Raw genomic sequence first — 17,628 nt, 5'->3', positions numbered from 1 at the left:
TAACTGACCTGTTTTCAAGTATCTCCCTATTTCCTGTTTTGATTTTGGTAATTGTAAAACCTAAATAAAAAGTTTCTATTTGATAAAAAATACTTTAATTAAAAAAATATATCTATAACACTCTGGACACGTCATTCAATACATGCCATACATATACATATAATTTTAAACCTATTCTGGAAGAAAACTCTCAAAATCAGTAGAAAGTAAGCCCCTTCAAAAAAGATATTCCTAAATAGAATTTATAAATGTGACCTTCAGTAATAATGTTATACAAATATACCCCATTTATAATACAATATAACACATTTAAAACCCACTAAAATTGATTCCCTGCAGGGCCTGTATACATACACTTTTTTCCTTGTGTTTGACATCACCCAGTCTTCAAATATTATATCAGATCAAGCGTCAGATATTGCAGTGCCAACTGATATTCATATGAAAACATCACTGGAGCACCATAAATAGTGAATATATCCCACCAAAAAGTGCACATAATGCTAAAGGATGTTACAAATGGTGTTGTGTATCAAAAGCTGCCAAGACCCTAGATACATGACAACGCTTGTACCATTAGTGGAGGTGATATACAGCAGAGGATACCCTACCGAGTTCTGGTATTGGGACCGCACATAATGTGCTGGCTTACCAGATTGGTATTGCTGGCCATTTGGCTTATATGTTATAATGCATATTAGTAACTAAAAAGCAGTCATCCAGAAGGTACACAGCATATACTGTCAATACTCTCATTCTCGACAGTCTTAGCAAACCCTCCAGCACAAAACAGGTAAGTTTCTCTAAGCAGATCAAGAAAGGCATGCATCAGGTACTTGTCACAGTTAATGCAGCTTACATTTAAAGCTAAACAACCTGGAAATGATATAAAGGATCCTTATCTGGATGAGCTCCAGCATGGACACTGGTAAAAGGGTTACGCCAGTAATATGAAATTTGCTGCAAGCTCAGCAGAGAAATGCCAGGCCAGCATAACTCTGAAGCATTTTCTCCCAGTAGGGATTTCTGCAGAAGGGAAGCCCCTTTGGTCAAGGCAATGCCCCCTGTCATTTACAATGCTATTCAGAAGCTGTTCAACAGGCACTGAGGAGGTATTTTTGCCTCCTTACCGCCTGTCTTAAATCCTATAAGGCATCATCAATGTGGTGTGGCCCATATATTTGAATGAACTGTGTTAGGTTAGCACTGCCGCAATGCAAAGCAAGTGTATACCCCTTATGGTTGGGGGAGTGGTTGGGGGCAGTAAAAATGTGGCTCAACTGTGTGCACTTTTGCGGCTCCCCAACCAAGTGTAAATATAGCTAACTATATACAAGATTACAAAAACAATTTTTGGCTTCAGTTCCACTTGAACTTCGTGGTTATACTGCACAAGACATGTCCTCTGTATAGCAATCTTATGTCTAATGTGCAAAATTCTGTATAATGAAATGCAATCTGTAATACTAAAATATAATGTACAGAGAAATAAAGACTGCGTCTGGCACTAACAAAAACGTGGACAGTTGTGATAGGTGCTGTGGTGAGAGTGGAGGGTAGGGGTTTGTAATAAGTGCTTTGGTGAGATGGGGGTTGTGAGTGGTGCTGCAATGTGGTGTGGTGTTGGTGTGCTGTGCTAGATGAGGAATGAGAGGTATAGTACCGGCAGCAGTGGCAACAGGAGGCTGTAAGGTAGGCAGGTGAGAGAAAGTCATGAGGCATGGTGTTTGGAGCAGAGAATGGCATGTTTGCAGACAAGCTTGGTGGTAAAAGGGTGGGGGTGGGAAATCTGGAAGGTGCGTTATTGGGTTGATGGATGGCACAGTGAGGAGGTTGTTGGGTATAAAAAGGAGAATAGGGTAGGATCTTGTGACAGGCATAATGGTTGGAAAGGGAAAAGAGGGTTTAGTGTGACAGGTGCTGTGGTGATGGTTACATGGGTGTGAGAATAGAAGAATACCTCTCTCGATTCCCAGTTGCCAAATGAAGTGACAGGTGAGTGAAGGGAAGTAAAAGTCACGGGTGAGGCTGGCATTAAAGTGCACTTGTTGTTTTCCCCTTCATGGGCAAAGTGCATAATCACTTTAAAAAGGCTTCTGTTGACATGGAACAATCACCTGTTCATAGATTGTACAAGGGCTTGAGAGCAATTGGTCACAGGCCTCTGCAGTCAAAGTAGCAGTGGTGCTGTTATTATTGTGTTCATTTAATTTACCTTTTTTATATAAACAGGATTATTACAGAAAATGCCTGCTAAAATTACAATTCTGGGCAGGTCTAGGAGCAGAAAAATAAAAATAGACACACAGGTTCTCAGAAAGTGAAGGAGTGAGAGCGGGAGGAAGAAGGTAAGCAGAGGATGAAGACAAACAGGGAATAAAATGAGAGCTTCAAAGTGATTTCCTAATGCGATAGTGGCCGAAACACTTAGTGATGGTCTATAATGTTACTACCTGTTATTGATGGATCCCGCTGACCAGCAGGCAAAACTTGTAAATAATCTCGCAGGCCATTTTCCGCCCAGTGAAACACTGAGGCCCGGCTTCCCGTAATCCTCAGAAGCCTTCCTGTGAAACAGCCCCCTGCCATTTGCAAAGAGCTTGTCTCTGCGCTTCACTCTGTGCATATATAATTAGAGAGTTATATTTAAAATCAATACACAATCCTTCAAAAGACATTATGCTTTTAAAACCTTAAACTTCCAATTGATTTTTAACTATTTTATGTGCCCTAGAATTAACATGTAATTTCTGAAAACTTTCACCCTGATATAACACTTCCACATGGCCATAAGTCACAGGGTGCATGTGACTCTGGTACTCTGTGCCAACAAAGGCCATACAGGGACCACACCTTCTGGTTCTTGGCTGAAGACATGAGCCATTTCACTGCTGATCACAGAGCTCAAAGCAGCCAAACAATACACCCACATCAATGTGGAATCTGCAGTGGCCGCTAGGATGCATTGTCAGTATGCAATTTCATCCCAAGAGTATTTTTGCTTTTGGCTTTCTTTTTAACCACTTGTCTACTGGGCACTTTCACCCCCTTCCTGCCCAGGCCAATTTTTAGCTTTCAGCACTGTCGCACTTTGAATGACAATTGCGCGGTCATGCAACACTGTACCCATATGACATTTTTATCATTTGTTTGAGACATATATAGCTTTCTTTTGGTGGTATATAACCACCTGCCACCCGCCATATAGTACAATGAAGGGCGCAAGGTTCTCTCATTCTGGGAGGATGTCATATGACGCCGTCCCATTCTAACCGCGCATGCGCAGCTCCGAGAGCACACAGCGCGGCGATTGGCAGTGCGCTGTGTCCCTCGGACACAGTGGATCAGTGATCAACGGAAAGAGCCGAAGATGTCGGCTCGGTCATGTGATCAGCTGTGTCAAATCACAGCTGATCACATGTAAATAGGGAAATGCCGGTTATCGGCATTTCTCTCCTCACGAGCTGTCACGCTGACAGCTCGAGAGGAGAGGCGGTAATTGGCATCCCTCAGAGGGGACATCTACACTGATCATCAGGGCACTGATGATCAGTGTGCCCTGATGATTTGTGTAGCACCAGCAGTGCCACCTGCCAGTGCCCATCAGTGCCCCATCAATGCCACATATTAGTGCCTACCAGTGCACATCAATGCCACATATCAGTGTCTATCTGAGCTGCCTTTCAGTGTCACCCATCAGTGCCAGTCAGTGCCACCTATCAGTGCCAGTCAGTTCCGCCTATCATTGCCAGTCAGTGCTGCCTATCAGTGCCCGTCAGTGCTGCCTATCAGTGCCAGCCAGTGCCAGTCAGTGACGCCTATCAGTTCCAGTCAGTGCCGCCTATCAGTGCCACCTATCAGTGCTGCCTTTCAGTGCCCATGAGTGATGCCTGTCAATGCCCATCAGTGCCACCTACCAGTGCCTCCTCATCAGTGCCCATCAGTGCCACTTATCAGTGTCCATCAATGCAGCCTCATTAGCGCACATCAGCGAAGGAGAAAAATCACTTATTTACAAAATTTTATAAGAAAAACTAAGAAAAAAATTTTTTTTTCTCAAAATTTTCACTTTTTGGTTTAAGAAAAAATAAAAAACCCAGAGGTGATTAAATACCACCAAAATAAAACTCTTTCGGTCACAAAAAAATGATAAAAATGTCATATGGGTACAGTGTTGCATGGCCACGCAATTGTCAATTGGGCAGGAAGGGGGTATAAGTGCCCTGTAGGCAAGTGGTTAATCACCTCTGGGTTTTTATTTTTTGCTAAACAAACTGAAAATTTTGAAAAAAATAAGTTTTTTCTTAGTTTCTGTTATATAATTTTGTAAATAAGTGATTTTTCTTCTTCACTGATGTGCGTTAATGAGGCTGCAGTTAGGGGCACTGATAGGCTGCCCTGATGGGCACTGATGAAAAGGCACAGGTAGGTGGCATTAATGGGCACTGAAAGGCAGCACTGACTGGCACTGATAGGTGGCACTGTTTGTTGGCACTGATAGGCAGCACTGACTGGTTCTGTTAGGCAGCACTGACTGGCACTGATAGGTGGCACTAATTGGCAGCACTGACACTGATAAGTGGCACTGACTGGCAGCTCAGATGGGCACTGATATGTAGCATTGATGTGCACTGGTAGGCACTGATATGTGGCATTGATGGGCACTGACAGGCGGCATTGATGGGCACTGACAGGTGGCACTGATTAGGCTACACTAATCATCAGGGCACTGATCATCAGTGCCCTGTTGATCATTGTACATGTCCACTCTGAGAAATGCCGATTACTGGCTCTCCTCTCCTCACGAGCTGTCAGTGTGAGGAGAGGAAAGCCGATAACCGTCATTTCCTTATTTACATGCGATCAACTGTGATTGAACACAGCTGATCACATGACAGAGCCGACATCATCGGCTCTTTCCACTGATCGGTGATCCGCTGTGTCCCAGGGACACAGCGCACCACCGATTGCCGCGCTGAGCACCCCCAGGGGCGCACAAGCGCAGTTAAGAGTGGGAGGATGTCATATGACGTCCTCTCAGAACGAGAGAACTGCCGCCCATCCGTCATTTCCTCATATGGCCGGCGGGGGGTGGTTAAATAGAAATATAGGCTTTTTAAATTGTAACTTCACTCTGTCAAACAATATTGACTATTTTTAATCCTTTTGCTGCTAGCATTAGTAAATACAGTTTATAGGAATGTATATCATATTTACTTGTTTTAAACAATTTTTTTTACATTTCTTCAGTTACTTCCTGGTTTCTTGCCAAGGCAAATGATGTCATACATCCCAGGAGTCTTCTGGAGGGGAGAAGTGATTTTCTCAGATAAGCACATGATTCTGCTTGTATGCTTGAACTAACGGCAGATGGATTACAGGAAGTCAATGCTACATGAATCATTTGCCCTTACTCAAGATGGCCATGCCAGAAATGCTAGGGGGTGTTTTTCAAAGTGATTTCTCAGCAAAATAAAGCATGGAGACATGGATGGATGGGAGAGTTTGCTTTGAATATTATAAATTAATGAAATAGCATTTTTCCTTTGTGGTGCTCAGATGCAGTGTAGTTCCACTTTAAATAAAAGTATAGTAACTTACTGCAGCTATTAAGAATTAAATGTTCACTGAACATAAAGCTGATACATAATCATTGCTCCTTAGACTGTCTTATTGAATAATCCTAAAACTGTTGCAGTGTCATATGGAGAAGTAATAACCTGCATGCACACAACTTTTGAGAGTGTGCCTGAAGCCAAAATATTATATATATGCTTAGTACTCCTGAGCACAGTGCGAAAGAGTGTTAACTACAAAGGCAATAGCCCTGGCCTAATGCCAGTGAAAATGCTCATTGTCATATTACGCAGCTCTGGATGCCCTTCATATACGAAGCCAGCATCTCAGACTGCTAGGACATAAAAACAAAGTTCTGAAAAGTAGGAAGAAGAAGACCAAAGGAGAGATTTTGATGCATCAATTTTAGAGCATGGAGTTGATATTCCTGTATCCACCACAGAGAGCAGTTGTCTCTTAAAACAAATCCTAGTGAAAGCTAAACAGAGAAGCGTTCCAATGCAATTTCATAATGTCAGATACTTGAGAATGTAATAGTCAAAATTATCAGAAAATCAACAACACTTCTGAAAGTTTCAATAACATGAAGAAATATTAGGTACTCCAACCAGCTTAAAAAATTAAGTAACACATAAAATCATGTATTAACAAAAGGGCCTTACTTAAAACAACTTTCCCTGTCAGCTTGTACAAGTCCATACAATTGATTTATTTGTAGGTCATGCCCCTTGTCCAAATGTTAGATGCTGCCGAAGTTGTATAAGACTTTCAATTGTAGAGACTGTAAATTTGTGGCAATCACACTAGTAAGACCCTGACCTACTCCACAAATTAAGGGATGAATCTGTTACATTTTTCAAGGGGCAGAAAGGAATCCCAAGATACATGACCTACTTACCTCTTTAAGAAAGTGGTCATGGATTCTACTATGCTACAGGTGCTTTCTTAAATGAATAAATTACAAAGCAATTCGTTCTTCTCCCACTAGCAAGCATAGATAATTTTTTTACTTTGTTGTTTCCTGATACCTCCATTTGTTTGCATTTCCCTCTGATTGCATCCAGAAAGCACCTGCTCATCTCTCTTTAATACATTCTACAACCAGTAAAATGGAATATAAAAGCATATACATTTTATAAAGGCCTGTCACATGTAGTTCCTTTAAATCAATCTTCTCAGAATGTACAAAGTCAAAGCTAGCACAGTAATGCCACTTCATATTGCAAGGATGATATTTCTCAATATCTCTACAGAGCAATCAAGCATTTCCCTGATAGTTTCTATCAAATGCTAATCAATTATTTCCTCACCAGCCATGACTTTTTTTTCAAACCACAAAGCCATTACAGCCCATTATAACTCATTCCTGGCTGCCAATAGCTGCAAATATAATGAAAGCAGCTAGTTGGCTGTGTTTAGAGTTAGGCAGGGTCACAAAAGGTGTACTATATTCGGCATATGAGAGAAGTGCATTAATACCTCAAACTAACACTCTAAACACTTGTCCACTTGCTGGACTGCTGGAAATCCCAACCAAGTTAACATGGTTGTTTGGTAATAACTGCTGAGTAGTACTCTTGGCAAACATCTTAGATCGTAGCAAGGCCCTCTGTTTCCTCTTGGACCAAATTGTATTGTAACTGTAATGTCTACCTTCATTTTGTAAAGCACTGCATAGACTGTTGACGTTATATAAATTCTGTATACAAATAATAATAATATGACCACACTGTACATTTACAGCACAGAGGGCAGCATTGTGAGTGTGCAGCTACACGCACAACACAGACAACCAGTGAAAAATCATCCTTCAGCAGTCTGGCTAGTTATTCATGAATCTGTTCTCAGTCTCATGTCCATGGACAATGGCTCGTCTGTGGGCCACTTCTTACAGAACTGGCGCCATCTAGAAAATGAAATAATATACTGTATATCAATAATTGTATTTTTGTAGTAAATTAAGATAACAAAACCAGCCATAACTACAACTTTGAAAGAACCTTGTACTAGATATAAGATCAAGATGGTCCACACATACAGTATATATTGCAAAGCATTGTTAGGATGCAGCAAATATATAAACAAATGCAACATGTTATATAAACATATGGAGGTTACCATAGATGCCTGCATGCCTGGAACAGCAGTAGGCCAATTCTCCCAAAACCTGCATTTACACATAACCTCACAGTGGATCTGAAGAGCAAGTTGTGGTCTTTCTGTACCTTTTACATACAGTATTTCCCAGCACTCCCCACTAGAATAGCCTTGCATGGAGGTTTTCTAAAGAGCCATGACCTTAATGAGTATAGAACAAAACCATGACTCGGTCACATATACATTTTGGTAATTCAGGACTGAGGTTGGATGGCTAGATCTTAAAGGATACTGTTTGATGCTATCCACTAAAGGTCCATTACAACAGTCATTGATAATGCACTGAAAGAAACAAAAAGATGGGATTAGTAACAAAAACAAATACTTAAAGTGCTTCTTTGCCTATATGGACATCATTGATGAACATCACAGGATTTACATATTCTTATTAAGTAGTAAAGAAGTTTGACACAAGTCATCCTTAACCTGTCCAGCTGCATGTACTGTGACAAAATCCACCATCAATTCCGCAGAGATCACAACAGAGATTTGGATTTCTGTTGTTATCTAGCAGTTTACAACTGCCTTCTGTGCATTTACATTAGTAGGCTGGCAAGATTTTGCTCTCTACAGAAAACAAAGCAGCTGGGATTTCAGTGCCTGTTGTGAACTTTGAAGGAGGCTTTTTTTTTTTTTTTTTATAGCAGACCTTCCATGAAAATTAACAGTTGGCTTCCTTACCAGCCCCCCCAACCCCCCCCCCCCCAAACAAAATAGCAGGAAAAACCTTTAAAAATATATAGAATGTAATAGAAGTTTAAACAATACCTTAGTCCAGACCTGCAATGCTTCTTGGAGGTGAGGGTGATGTTACTGTGCTTCATCGATGACACCTCAAAAGCCCACAAGAATGTACACCAGTCCATTGCAGGAATGAATTTTCATGGTAGTGCCTGAGGGAGGCTTGGTAAAGCCACCTCTGCCTCCAAGAAGCACTGAAATCTGGGATTGAGGTAAATTGTTTAACCTTTGTTTAAAACATCTTTATTTGTAAAACTTTGCAGATAATTTTGTTTGCACAGGGGGGTGCTCGCAGAAAAGAAGATGTTCCATTCACTTGGAAGATCCACTTTAATACTTTAATGTGCATAGTCTGTGCACAGATTCAAAAGTCCAGAAAAAATAAAAAGGTGAACACCCTACAACCTTGCCCTTCCCACCATCCCCAGTGTACTTACCTTCACTAGTGATGAACTGTCAGTACCCTTGTAGGCAATGCAGCAATCTAGGGTTTTGAAATCTCTGCTTTTCTTTCTGGAGGGCTTCTGGGATGGACCAGAGCAATTCTCTGTGATGACCATTCAGAATCAATGTGATCCATACCAGAAACAATAGAGAAAGAAGGGGAAGAAAAGTGGGGATTTCAAATCCCCGGACCACTACACCGGCTGTGTGGGTGCTGACAGCTCAACACTGGGTTCCCACACGTTATGTAAAATAAACAAAGTAATTTTAGCAGGATTAGTTGGACTACCTTGTAATAGTCATGGCATGTTTATAAGTTTGAGGACTCAAATCACAGAGATTGCATAACTAGTGTTCTCAAGTGATTTACTGTTATGGGGGTTGAAAAGTCTCTGTCTATGGAAAAAAAAATACAAAAAGGTAAAAGGTATAATTCTAAAGGTATAATGTGCCAGACTTACCGTATATTACATTACAGACATACATTTAGTTGAAGCAGCTTCACAACACCTGCAGCTATGGCCGAATGCTTGACATTCTGACAGGGAAATCTACCCAGTAGCAGAGCTTGCTGCTACAGTATCTCACAGAAGTGAGCACACCTCTCACATTTTTGTAAATACTTTATTCTATCTTTTCATGTGACAACACTGAAGAAATGACACTTTGCTACAATGTAAAGTATTGCGTGTAGAGCTTGTATAACAGTGTAAATTTGCTGTCCCCCAAAATAACTCAACACACAGCCATTAATGTCTAAACCACTGGCAACAAAAATGAGTACACCCCTAAGTGAAAATGTCCAAATTGGGCCCAATTAGCCATTTTCCCTCCCCAGTGTCATGTGACTCATTCATGTTACAAGGTCTCAGGTGTGAATGGGGAGTAGGTGTGTTAAATTTGGTGTTATCACTCTCACACTGGTCACTGGAAGTTCAACATGGCACCTCATGGCAAAGAACTCTCTGAGGATCTGAAAAAAAGAATTGTTGCGCTACATGAAGATGGCCTAGGCTATAAGAAGAATGCCAAGACCCTGAAACTGAGCTGCAACACAGTAGCCATGACCATACAGTGGTAGGACAGGTTCCACTCATAACAGGCCTCGCCATGGTCGACCAAAGAAGTTGAGTGCACGTTCTCAGCGTCATATCCAGAGGTTGTCTTTGGGAAATAGACGTATGAGTGCTGCCAGCATTGCTGCAGAGTTTGATGGGGTGGGGTGTCAGCCTGTCAGTGCTCAGACCATACGCCGCACACTGCATCAAATTGGTCTGCATGGCTGTCATCCCAGAAGGAAGCCTCTTCTAAAGATGATGCACAAGAAAGCCCACAAACAGTTTGCTGATGACAAGCAGATTAAGGACATGGATTACTGGAACCATGTCCTGTGGTCTGATGAGACCAAGATAAACTTATTTGGTTCAGATGGTGTCAAGCGTGTGTGGCGGCAACCAGGTGAGGAGTACAAAGACAAATGTGTCTTGCCTATAGTCAAGCATGGTGGTGGCAATGTCATGGTCTGGGGCTGCATGAGTGCTGCCGGCACTGGGGAGCTACAGTTCATTGAGGAAACCATGAATACCAACATGTACTGTGACATACTGAAGCAGAGTATGATCCCTCCCTTTGGAGACTGAGCCGCAGGGCAGTATTTCAACATGATAACGACCCCAAACACACCAAGACAACCACTGCCTTGCTAAAGAAGCTGAAGGTAAAGGTGATGGACTGGCCAAGCATGTCTGCAGAACATCCACCAGCTCCAGGATGTCATCATGCAGGAGTGGAAGAGGACTCCAGTGGCAACCTGTGACACTCTGTGACTAAGGCAGTGCTGGAAAATAATGGTGGCCACACAAAATATAACACTTTGGGCCCAAATGGACATTTTCACTCATTTCTGTTGCCAACGGTTTAGACATTAATGGCTGTGTGTTGGTATTTTGAGGGGGCAGCAAATTTACACTGTTATACAAGCTGTACACTCACTACTTTACATTGTAGCAAAGTGTCATTTCTTCAGTGTTGTCACATGAAAAGATAGAATAAAATATTTACAAAAATGTGAGGGGTGTACTTACTTCTGTGAGATACTGTATGTCCCACTGCCTCACATTTTCTAACCCTTTGCTATGATGGGCTGCCTCACTGGCTAATAGGAATCCACACTATTGGCAGCTCTGCTGTAACAGAAAACTTGGTTAAGACTTAGGCACTGCATGTTCTCTCATTTGTGCAAAATATTTACCGTATATGGTCAAAGAGGTCCTTAAACACATCTAATGTTCTTTTAATTTACAACAAAGGGTATAAAATCCTATTCGCAATCTCGACAAGAAAGGGAGGAGATATACAATATGCATGTTCTATATGAAAAAGGACAACAAATCCAAACTATCTACATGAAATAAACTGCATAATCTTAACCTGAAGCACCAAACAGCAAAGCTAAGCAGCACTGAACATTAAATATCCCAGGGGAAAGAGCTCTCTATGTGACATGATAAACAGGATCACACGTTGTTATTGCCGACACAAAATGCAGCAATTAAAAATAGGAAACATTCCTGGGGCAAGTTATCTAGTGACATTTAGGATGCTTTGTAATCTCAAAGTTATTTTACAGCAATCATAATTAAATGAGAGTGAAGGAGCTTCTCCCCTTGGCATAGCAATGGGCTATTACCTGTTGTACCTGGTTGGCAAGGGCAGCATCTGGAATTAAGGATGGATCACGCAGCATGCTATTCAAGACAGGTTTGGTCGCTGAAATAAAATAGTATATGTAAACACAAAATGTTCTAATTAGACTGCAAAAAGGTTAAGAATTAATAATGACCTATTAAACTAGGAAACAAGGCTACAGGCATCCAACAGGTGCAACATTTTAATTTAAATTATCATAGGGAAACACACTTAAATCAGCAAAGCTTACTTTCTAACTGCAACCACATTCACCTCACCCTATGCTTCATAGTTGAATATTGGTAGTTCAGAGATTTACCAGTTTTAAGGACCATCTGCATCAATTTTGTTGGAAAATCTCTGTAGCTACCCTTTCTCATTTTATCCACAGAAAAGGAAATGGCATGTCCTGGCAGCGACACTTCCAAATGAGGACAAATTTGATTGTCTCTTGCCATTGCCCTTTCTGACAATATTAGGATGTCCTTAAGGAGTTCACTGGGCAGTATTTTTCTCTTTGCGATCGGTGGGTTTAACCCAATTAAATGACGACAAGTCAGAATGTTAGTGTAGTAGTGACCAGATAAAAGACTGCAGAAGTTGCCATTAAGATGTTGTTCAGGCAGTAAATGTGGACCTGAAAATCATGACAAAGGTCTTTGTGAATAGACTCAATACCTTCCTGTCACCCTATATACATCAGATCAGGTAGGGTTCATCCCCGGCCGACAGGCCCCGTATCAAACGAGGAGATTGATAGACGTTATCTCAGCGTTCCACTCAGATTGGAAGCAAGGTCAGAGAAGGGGAATGCCTAGACCTACAAAAAGGCTTTTGATTCCGTGTCCTGGGATTACCTCTTCTACGTCCTCCAGAAATATGGGTTCAGCTACAAGTTCCTGAACTTGTTATGCACACTCTATAGTGAGCCCACAAATAATCTCCAGATCAAAGGTTACAGTTCCCCACGTCTACCTATAGGCAGGGGCACACATCAGGACTGCCCATTATCTCCCCTACTGTTTACTCTGGCACTACAGCCCTTAGCCATCAGAATACGAGAAAATAAAAATATAAAAAGGTATCCCCTGTGGGAGACAGGTGCACAAATGCGCATTATTCACAGATGATTATTTTATTGCTTCTCTCCTCCCCGATCTCCTCTATACCCAACCTCTATTCGGACCTGAAATCTTTCTCCTCTATATCAGAACTTTGCATTAATTATCACAAATCACAAGCGACAAACTTATCACTAGATCAGAGAACGGTCAAAGCCCTTCAAAGCACTTTTCCATTTAAGTGGCAACCGGTTGCTCTCCCATACTTGGGAATTCAATTGACCCCAAATTTCCAAACTCTATATAAACAAAATTATCCTCCCCTATACAAAACACTCTCTGATGGCCTAAGACACTGGTCAAATAACCCCCCATCATGGTTTGGCAGACTGCACTCTCTCAAAATGAATGTACTACCTAGACTGCTATACCTCTTTCAGACGTTTCCAGTGCCTTTAAATGTGTCAGAGTTTGAAAAGTTTCAACGCATGTTGTCGATGTATATTTGGGGTGACAGGAGACCTAGGGTGAAAAAAACCCAAAACTTTTTAAGCCCCCAAATTAAGAAGAGGGCTAGGAGTCCCTGACTTGTTACAATATTTTCAGGCAGCCCAAATTGCTTCTTTGATCACTTTTCACACAAAACACAGATGCCCAATTTGGATGTGGCTTGAATCTTTTATCGTACCTACAACACCAGTCAGCCACTTGCTATGGCTTCTGACCAATGCTTTCTCTACATTCCTATGCCCCACATTATTTTTTTCAATGAGTATGTGGGACAAGTTATCTTCAATACATACTTTCAGGTCAGCTCACACCCCCCTCGCTCCACTATTGGCAAACCCTGGGTCTTGCCACCCTTGATTTTGCATAGTGGACCAACAAAGGGTTATTACACATTGACGATTTTTATAATGACAGAATACTATCGGTATACACAGATAGCCCGTTTCATCTCCTCGTTAAAAAGGGTTTCCAACTTGTCCATCGCCACTCCCATGGAACAACTATGCACATTTATGTTTGGGTTATGTATCTAAGAAATACATAATTTTGTCTTCTGATGATAAACTCCCCTACATGAATAAATGGGAGTAGGATATGGGAGAAGTCTTAGAGCCTGCAGAAAGGCACAAATTAGCCCAGGGAGCAGATAAATCGATCATAAACACTTCCTTAATAGTGGCCAACTACAAAGTATTATTGAGGTGGTACATTGTCCCAACCAGAATAGCTCAATGGGTTCCCGGGTGCTTCCCCCATGTATTTCCGAGGATGCGGTCAGGAGGGGACAGCGTATCACGTCTGGTGGATGTGCCCGAAGATTTTGGATCTGCACCTATAATCTTATCTATTCCCTCATAGGGGCTAACTTAACTAAATCTGTGCGACAGACACTCCTGGGATGCCCTGTGGAAGAAGCCCCGAGACCAACCCAACGCCTCATAGAATTCATTTTCATAGTGGCTAGAATCATGATCGCGAGATCTTGGAAATGCCCCATGATCCTCTTTGATCTCTTGAAGAATAAATTGTCCTGGATAATGTTAAATGACTGCCTCTCTGCCATTCTGCAGGATAAGATGGCCAGATCTGAAAGAATCTGGGATCCCTGGATTACTTACCTCACAGGGCCTGCATAGTAAGGCTTACGGAAAACCTTTCTGGGTCACAGGGGAGGCTCGCTGTCTTTTCTTCTCTCTCCTACCCCCTATTACCTACTCCACCCTTTTCTTTCCTCCCCCTCCTCTGCTCTCCTCTTCTTCCCAATTTTCCTTTTCACATTCTGTTTTGCCCTTCTGCTATCTCGGGAAGGATGTCAGAACCAGGGTTGACAGGGAGGTCCCCTTCTGAAAGCTGAAGTACACAGGATCGGATCTTAAGGTCTTCTTGTGGTGGGGCAACCCCCCATCTCAGACAAGGGACACCCCGTACGAGCGGATCTTGTTGGGAGATTATAATTATTTCTGGAAAATGCAACTTCAGCCCAATCAGTTGCACATTGGAAATTTTGTGTATAAGGATGCATAACAATGTAATCATTGTGCACTGGTACCTTATTTGTCATGTGTACTGTTTTGTATTACCTTTTTATTGTGAAAATTTCAATAAAAATAATTGGAAAACAAGATGGTGTTCAGGCAATCGTATTCAATGGGCGTATGGCAACACTGGCCAAGCTCTAATGAATTTTCCTTCTCTACAGAGCTGTAGAGCCATAGTCTAGTGAGGTCCTGTTCATTGACAGAGAAAGCATTCTGGGTAGGGGAAAAATGTCATGTCCATCTGCTGCTGCTGTAATTGGTTACTAAAGATCTTGCTCTGCCTTAGCAATGAATCTCTTATGTATATGCCCTCCCATTCCCCAGAAACCATTTTACAGGTACCTTTAGCCTGCTGAATTCATGAGGTCATAAAACAAACTAAAAGGCACTGAAGAGTGGATGATACTTTGGTTTTATCAAGAATGACCATCCATAAACAAAATGTGAAAAGAGACTGGGCAATAATATATTGATATTTTTACCTACAATGCTTTCTGGCATGTAGTTACACAGTTAGTATTTATACCAGGCAACCTCTCCCATTTATTTTTTATCCAGACAGTGTTATCCTAGAAAAGCAGGCAATCTATTTCCATGCAGCAAACCTTTACAGACCTGCTACAGACAGGTGATAACTAAATTAGCTTGGACAAATGTGTAAATCAGTGAAGCTTTACTGTGTGAGAAAAATGACATGCTTATAGAAATGCAATAAATTGATATAATTGTAATTATGTACAGCACATGCATCTTGAATACCAAGAATATGACCTTTGACCCTAGTACATAAAAGTCCACAAACTGGAAATAGTGCTATGAGTCCTGGCTACTTTTTTAAGCTCAGAGACTGGGATCTAGTGTGACCCCTTTTTTGCAACCTCATAGGAACAGGCGCCAAAGGTATGTCCTACTTAAGCCTGGAACAAGACTTGCTTTCTGATTTCCTAAGATAATCACCAATTCACTTTTGTAAACATGTTCAGAGGCATCAAAGTCACCTCCCAAGAGGCAAAAAGGCCATCGCTGTTTTTCTAAAGACAGGCTCGTGTGCTTGATTATTTATTACAAGGGCAACTGGAGGAAACACAGCACACATGGGAAAATGATAACATGTTAAACAATTTAAAAAAACAACATACTTAATACATGCAACCTCTTTATCCCAAAAGATGAATCTTTTTCTACATTGTTTATACTAATTCATTTGCAAATGAAAATGATACTCATTTGTCTTAGGTAAAGAACTTTCATTAGAGTCTTAGCTTTAACAAAGAAAGCTTGGGGAGTAACCATGGCACATACAGAGGCAACTCATCATCTGAGACAGATTTACCAAGGAGCCACCATATAAAGATTGGCAACATAGCTACTTTATGTTTGCGGCATTTGCCCATGAAATATTCATTCTGATTTGTCAAAAAATTTAGCTTTTTCACCAAAAAAGTTCATTCACAAAAAAAATATATTCATCCCCTTCTAGTGGTAAAAAGTACCAGTTATAACCAATGCGAGATTTTATACTGAAGTACTAAAGTGTTTTAAAGGGATCCTGTGTTTAGAAAAATAAGCATCTTCTGTAGGCATTCACTATCAGCAACAGCCTTTAAGTCACTGTGTTTATGGCTACATGATTGGCAGTTTAAAAGGCACAGCTTAGGCACCCACTGGTAATATGGGAGCTGGATGCTTCCACACTCCCCCCACATAATCCTACTGGCCCATCAATTATGGGTTTCCTCACTGGCCAAAAGGACAGGAAGGGGCTGAGACCATTTTACTTTCATGATGTGTGCACGTTTTGTCTGTCAAATCAGCTGGGAACCAAGCCGATTGGTTTCTATGCAGAGCTGCACAAGATTTTGCATGCTCCAGATTTAGTAAATTTCCCCCCTAACATGTGCTAATGATTTTAAAAGAATTTTAGTTTTAGCAATATATTTAATTGCATTTGTACATTAAAGCTATGATGCTCATTACATGTGCAGGTTTTTCATCACGAACAATAGCAAGGGCACAACACTGTGTTTTACTGATATTCTCATCGCTCTTTGTACAAAGCTCTTTCCACAGGCTTTCAATGAAAAATGTTTGCCACTAGGAAAAATCTATTTATCCCTGACTGCAAACAGCCTGAAATAAAATACTCTCTAAAAGTGGTTTCTGTTGAAAACAAATAATTTGCATCAACTGTTCAGCAGACAGGTAACTTTACTGTCTAATCTACAAGCTAGTAACCTACTCATCTTTATACAGAGCGTAATTGTTAAAATAAGATGCCACAAGGGAAGGATCCATCATTAGCCACAGTAGGCCTGTGCCTATAGGCTGCAGGGCAAATAGGTGGATTTTCCTGTTCTAGAGTTAACATTTTTCTACCATCATCAGAAATATGACCCTCTCGTACAAGCGTATTTACAGAGTCCCAAAAGTCTCAGCTGGGGAAGGACCAGTAAAGAAAACAAAACAAAAAAAAAACTCCAATGATGAAAATCCATTCCTGGGCACAACATGTGGACTTTAAAATAGCGATTCGGGACTTGTCCCTGTATCAAGATTGATGGAGCCCCTCTCCAGCAGAACCCAAGTTTTCTTAAGAGTGTTTCGGTCAAAGATTTCACTTATAACACCATCTGCTGGTAAAATCTGGTGTTGCATAGTAAGTACAAAAAATGCAATGGTTCTCTGGAGAAAGCACTGTATTTTCACTTGCTGAACTACAATCAGCCAAGTAACGCATGCAGAGGCAGAAGAAGGTTGAACATTATTTTAATACAATATAGTGGGGCCAATTTCTAAAATGAACCTGCCATGATGAAACATAAGTGCTGTCATGTTGCTTTATTATTACCACCACCTGAGATGATGTGCAAGGATTGTCCCAATCTTTACCTCACTCCCACCTTCAAGTGTTT

General features: G+C 41.2%; 1 protein-coding gene across 4 annotated transcripts in view; it reads right to left on the bottom strand.

Moving 5' to 3' along the window:
- CDIN1 (CDAN1 interacting nuclease 1) overlaps positions 1-17,628 on the bottom strand; it is a 535,942-nt gene that overhangs the window by 258,176 nt on the left and 260,138 nt on the right. For all 4 annotated transcript variants that reach the window (XM_089671290.1, XM_089671292.1, XM_089671291.1 and 1 more), the window contains 2 exons: positions 11,609-11,688; positions 7,967-8,016 (listed from right to left, as the gene is read on the bottom strand). In XM_089671290.1, coding sequence (XP_089527416.1) covers positions 7,967-8,016; positions 11,609-11,688 — 130 coding nt within the window. The remainder of the gene's footprint in view (positions 1-7,966; positions 8,017-11,608; positions 11,689-17,628) is intronic.

The sequence above is a fragment of the Staurois parvus genome, unplaced genomic scaffold (assembly GCF_062004578.1).
Source record: "Staurois parvus isolate SC_StPar_1 unplaced genomic scaffold, SC_StPar_1.0 ptg000104l, whole genome shotgun sequence".
Taxonomy (NCBI): Eukaryota; Metazoa; Chordata; class Amphibia; order Anura; family Ranidae; genus Staurois; species Staurois parvus.
The sequence above is the reverse complement of the archived record's forward strand: the minus strand, read 5'-3'. Positions and strand labels throughout refer to the sequence as shown.